General features: G+C 36.0%; 1 protein-coding gene across 2 annotated transcripts; it reads right to left on the bottom strand.

The window, feature by feature from the left end:
- Positions 1-1,815: 1,815 nt before the first annotated feature.
- LOC149647022 (uncharacterized) lies at positions 1,816-5,044 on the bottom strand. 2 transcript variants are annotated; one of them, XM_089849873.1, is made up of 2 exons: positions 4,589-5,044; positions 1,816-4,463 (listed from the first exon to the last, which is right to left on the bottom strand). In XM_089849873.1, exons 1-2 carry the CDS (start codon positions 4,764-4,766, stop codon positions 1,933-1,935), a joined length of 2,709 nt encoding a protein of 902 aa, XP_089705999.1. In that variant the 5' UTR covers positions 4,767-5,044; the 3' UTR covers positions 1,816-1,932. The 2 variants fall into 2 exon arrangements, with proteins under 2 accessions (XP_089705999.1, XP_089705998.1); XM_089849872.1 differs by having other exon boundaries at positions 1,816-4,466; positions 4,589-5,042.
- Positions 5,045-5,892: the final 848 nt, after the last annotated feature.

The following is a 5,892-nucleotide window of genomic DNA, read 5'->3' as shown; positions in this document are numbered from 1 at the left end:
AATATTAACCGTTGGGAATTCCGTCTTAAAAAAATCCCTATCCCTGGCACGACCAAATCCATATTTTCACATCGGAGCAATCAGCGTAATCGGTAATATCAAAAGCGGATTATGCTTCACACATAAAGTACGTAAGTCCCACTTTTCCATAGCTTTGGCCATGGATTTCATGACATTCCCGAAGTAAAAACTAAGCAGACGAAAATAAAAAAGCTTTTAACCAATCATAAGCCCCTAACCGTAGATAACCGCTTTAATGCCAGACCAATCGGCGACGGCTCTTACTATTTTCTTGCATGGGACCTCGACTCGACCTCGCCGTCGACATAACCGGAAAGCTCAAAAGGCAAAATACCGTAATCGTTCCTTAGTCGTTATGTTATATTCAAAGTTTTAAAGCTCAAGTTTCGAAAATTTTCGAGTCATTTAATAAGTCTTCAACTAAATATTATAAGATTTTTTTTAATTTCAACAGAAAAATAGCTCTGCGAATAATAGTAGGCTTACAAACTACACTAAGCCTTGGCTAGGTATCAGCGGAATCCCGATTCCCGAGCCGCCGGCGTCTAAGCTTGCCGTAGCCGCGGGAATAGAAAACATTCCTCGTAAAAAACAGATTCACACGGCGTCTTAAAAGTCCAAGCAAAAGCTACCCAGATGGATAAGATCTTCGTGCCTTACTCTCAAATAATCTTTCATATTGTGAATAGTTTTAACTAAAGAATATTTCAGACACTCTACTCAATATTTCCCTAATTTCAACAGTAAAATAGCTCTGCGAATTATAGTAGACTCGACGAAAACTACACTAAGCCTTGGCTAGGTAACAGCGGTATCCCGATTCCCGAGCCGCCGACGGCTTGGGCTCGCCGTAACCGCGAGAACAGAAAACACTCCTCGTAAAAAAACATATACACGGCGACTTAAATAGTCCAAGCAAAAGTTACCCAGATTGATAAGATCTTCGTTCCTTACTCCCAAATAATCTTTGGTATTGTGAATAGTTTTATCTAAAGAATATTTTAGACACCCTGCTCAGTCTTTATAGTAGTTCCCCTTATGGAAAATTTCATTGGAAACCAATTGGGAACCAATTGAAAGCATGTAGGACGTATCGGGAATTTATAGGAAAAATACACTTATGCGTGTACTCATAGGGATATTATAAGAAACCGATAGGTTTCCTATTGCAACATCTATTGGGATTTAATTGGAAGAGACTGCAATAGAAAACCAATAGGAAACCAATAGGTTTCCTATTGCAACATCTATTGGGATTTAATTGGAAGAGACTGCAATAGAAAACCAATAGGAAACTCATAGGTTCCCTATTGCAATATATATTGGGATTTAATTGGAAGAGACTGCAATAGAAAACCAATAGGAAACCAATAGGTTTCCTATTGCAATATATATTGGGATTTAATTGGAAGAGACTGCAATAGAAAACCAATATGTTTCCTATTGCAACATCTATTGGGATTTAATTGGAAGAGACTGCAATAGAAAACCAATAGGTTTCCTATTGCAACATCTATTGGGATTTAATTGGAAGAGACTGCAATAGAAAACCAATAGGAAACTCATAGGTTCCCTATTGCAATATCTATTGGGATTTAATTGGAAGAGACTGCAATAGGGAACCCATAGGTTACCCAATTGCATTGTATATTGGTCTTTAATTGGTAATCATTGCAATAGGAAACGTATAGAAAAGCTTCGCAATTGGCATGTCTATTTGGATTTTATTGGTAAGAATTCGGTAAGATTAGTGCTTTGATATAGGTATATGAAAATAATTATTTCTTAAGAAACTTTTATTAACATGGTGCTTTATTAAAACTTTTACTGAAACCTAAAAAAGGCTTCAACTTAATCTTTAAATTTAAATTTTAGTGAAAATGTAATTATTTAATACTTTTGGATTTAAATTTACATTATTCCCTTAGATTCAACTAAATTTGGGAAAGGGGATATGTAGTGCTTCTTATTTACGGTAATCATAACACACTTTTCTTTAATTGAAGACAATTTAAAGACCAAAATATTCTGCGTCTTTTTCACTATCCTTAGATATGGGTGTCCATTACTACCAATATTAACAACTTTGTACTCCCTTAAAATAACTATAGGCAGTTCAGAATTTTGACATCCCAAATTTAAATACACAAAATTAAGTATTTCACCATAGTAATTTATAGAATTACTACTCACACAAACAAAATAATTAATTTGTTTTTTAGCTCTAGTGTATTTTGTGCTATGCAAAATAATATCGTTGTATTTTACCCTTTGAAAAATCTTGTGGTAGGACATTTCATCAAACGCAATTGGTAAATCACTAGAGCTTTTTAGATAATTAATTTCGGATTCACTTAACTTCCTTAGCTCAGGTTTACCCATTGGTATACTAGTAAAAGCTTTATTGTTCTCATTATTCATATATGACTGATAACCTGTTAGTTTTTGAACTAAACTTCTAACTGACATTTCCATTTGTGGATAATATTTTATTACGAGAGAATCAAAGCATTGTTTGCTAATGTACTTATGGCAAACTTGAACAGGTATACCTTGCGTACCTTTTACAAAGTTAACTAAGTTACCGTTGCCTGATTCAAATACAAATGTAGAATGGGCCCATAAAGGTCCAAAGTTATAGACACTGTTTGTTATGTGAAGCAGGAAATGTACATTGGCAACCATGGAATGTTTTCCATAGTATATCTCATACTGGTATACAAACTTGCACATCATGTGGTGTGATCTATTGAGCTCTTCCGGTAGAATAGAGGATTTCAACAGTAAAAAAATGCCTTCTCCTAATAGTAAGAAATGTTTCAAATATTTTTTCCCTAATATACCACTTAAGCAAGGAAATGCGTAAAAAAGGAGCCAATTTCTCCATTCATTCGCTTTCCATATGTGTCGGTCTTTAAGAGATCTTGGTCTACGAACAATTTCCATGGGTGGCTTTATATTAACTAAACGACAGTCTATACTCTCAAATAATTTGGGTGATTCTATGTAAAATATTTCCCCATTTAGTGTTAACCACTTTTCTGTAATTGTTTTTACAACACCTAAAAGAACTATATGCAAATAATCTGGCACAAACCCATCCACTATGTTAAAGTAAGGTAAATTCATCAGAGGAGTTGGTCCTTTCATTCCATTAACAGCTTCACCTGTTTTAAACGCGAGTTCCATATCCCGTATGGTGTCATGTTCATTTCTAGAATCGTAAACATTTTCATTTTCGGTATATCTCAGGCACGTTTTCTGCTTCGATTTACCAGATGTATTAACCGAATGAAGTGGATGTAAACACCAACTGCAGCCAAACCGTCCATTATATTGTTTTGAGTTTTGTAGAAGAGGCCTAGCAACAGAATCAGGGCAGGTACATATTGTTATTACTTTGCTTTTTACAATGGCATTCGCACTATTTCTCCATTGGAAACCACTAGTATTTAAATCTTCGAGTTCCTTTACAAATGGTTGCAAAAATATGTCCATTACAGGATCTCCTATTCCACACCATAACCCCACTAGCAAAATGTTTGCCATTCTTTCTTTAGGTGGAAGTTCATTTATAATAACAAACAATGGCCACATTGTGTATTTACTATTTTGAAATACTGCTGCACCATCCGTGCAAAAAGTTATGGATAAATTACTAGGGTTGTATAAAGGTTCCCCCACTTGTGAAAGCTGCTTGTAAATGGCTCCATCATAAATGTCCTCTATCCCTGACAAATTTTTCTTTTCTCTGGAAAATCTATAGCCAATTTTTTGACAATTTTTTTCGTTTTCAAGTAGGTGAATTAACTGAGTTTTTAAAGGTATTGTAAAAAAAGCTTTTTGAATATGATCCACATCATATGATTTAGAACAACTCTTACATTGTAACTTGGAGTTTAAAATTTCGTTACACTCCTCACACATGTAATTTTTATGGCTAAATGGCTTCCTGAAACATTTCTTAAAATGATACTTGGACACTGGTACTACTTCTGACCCAAATAATGTATTAATTAAGCATAAAAGATCGTGGATTGCCAGTTCGCTTAAATTGTGACGTAAGCTAAACGCTTGAATAAGCAAAATAGCTTCACTTTTACTTGGACTTGCCCCAGTCAATAGTTTCTTACTAAAACCAACGCCAAAGTCATCTTGGAAGTCTGAATTGAAGTCAGGAGTTTCAGGATTACTTTCTTCTGAGTCATCTTCACAGTTGTGGTCTACAGAGTTATCAGAATCACTTTGTTCTGACATATCATTATCAAAGTGGAACTCCTCTCTTTCAGCGTTGTTTTCTTCAAGATTGCAGTCAAAGTCGTTATCATCTTTTGAGTTAAACTCTTCCTCGTTTAAATCGTGACCAGGTCCTTCAAATGGTTTGCCGTTGAATCCATCGACAGATTGATCTTCATCGAGATCATTGATTTCATAGTGAGGTTCTTCTGGTTTGGGGTTATTAAAAGATTGGTTAGTATATATTAAGTTTTAACCCTAAGGCCGCTGCATCCCTAGTTATATGCAGTATTTATCTCTCACTAACAAAATATGCTTGTGTTTAACTCACTTTGCAATTCCTTGTTATTTTTCCTGCTTTGGGTACTTGGTAGTTCCTTTAAAATTTCTTTTGATTGTAGAAGTCTTCTACGCTTTGTATTGCTTGGAATTTCACAGGTTTTGTAAGTGCACCCAGGCTCTAAATACAGTTTGTATTTCTTTCTTGATCCTTGATTAGATTTTTCCATTTTTGAAGTTTTACAATTTTTCTTTTAACTTAAACGTAAGCCTTGGTGAAATGGTCAGTCAGTGAAAGAAGCATGGTGAAACTTGAAAGTCACGACTCTCGCTTCCCGTTCCCGAGTACACGAGTCTAAACTCGCCGCGTCCGGTGCGTCGCTCGCTAATCTTGCACTCCTTTGAGTCGTTTCTTGCATGGACGAAACAATATTTTTATTCTTTTTTTTTAGGCCGAGTCTATTTTGGCCGGTCTTTCCGGCCAAATTAGCCCAAGACTATTTTGGCCGGTTTTTCCGGCTAAAATAGCGGCCATTGCCCCGATCTCTATTTTAGCCGGAATAACCGGCCAAAATAGTCTACGAGTAGAGTGGAGCTATTTTGGCCGGTTATTCCGGCGTGGGACAAATCCGGCCAAAATAGCGGCCCCCTAGCTCAGGGCTATTTAGGCCGGTTTTTTACTGTATGGTAATTATCCGGCCAAAATAGTCTTTGCCGCGCGGGCCACACTATTTCATCCGGTTTTTACAACTTAGGCGAAATTAGCTGCCCCTTACTCAAGGACTATTTAGGCCGAGTTTTACGGCCTCTAAAATGTTTCGACCAAAATAGTCTCGGCCGCGCGGCGATGACTATTTTGGTCAGGTTTTCCCTCGTGGGACGAATCAAGCCAAAATAGCGACCTTCCTAGCTCAGGGCTATTTTGGCCGGTTTTTATTATCTTGTAAGTTTCCATCCCAAATAGTCTTTATCGCACGGGTCCACACTATTACGGCTGGTTTTTAAAGCACGGACTAATTAAGAGAAGAATGTTTTCCAATTATGATCAGCTAATTCAAATGAATTAGGCAATTGTAAATAAGTCTTTTAAATATTCGCGAAAGTCTTTTAAATATTCGCGAAAGTCTTTTAAATATTCGCGTAAGTCTTTTAAATATTCGCGAAAGTCTTTTAAATATTCGCGTAAGTCTTTTAAATATTCGCGTAAGTCTTTTAAATATTCGCGTAAGTCTTTTAAATATTCGCGTAAGTCTTTTAAATATTCGCGTAAGTCTTTTAAATATTCGCGTAAGTCTTTTAAATATTCGCGAAAGTCTTTTAAATATTCGCGTAAGTCTTTTAAATATTCGCGAAAGT

The sequence above is a fragment of the Phalangium opilio genome, unplaced genomic scaffold (assembly GCF_054372755.1).
Source record: "Phalangium opilio isolate 3A_F unplaced genomic scaffold, DU_Popi_V2 ptg000089l_1, whole genome shotgun sequence".
Lineage (NCBI taxonomy): Eukaryota > Metazoa > Arthropoda > Arachnida > Opiliones > Phalangiidae > Phalangium > Phalangium opilio.
This window is presented reverse-complemented; position numbering and strand designations above follow the sequence as displayed.

Excerpts from the sequence above, each read along its gene's own strand:
- LOC149647022 (XM_089849872.1), bottom strand. The coding sequence starts at position 4,766 with ATGGAAAAATCTAATCAAGGATCAAGAAAGAAATACAAACTGTATTTA. Across the intron at positions 4,467-4,588 it reads AAATAACAAGGAATTGCAAA|AAGAACCTCACTATGAAATC; the intron begins GTGAGTTAAACA and ends ACCCCAAACCAG.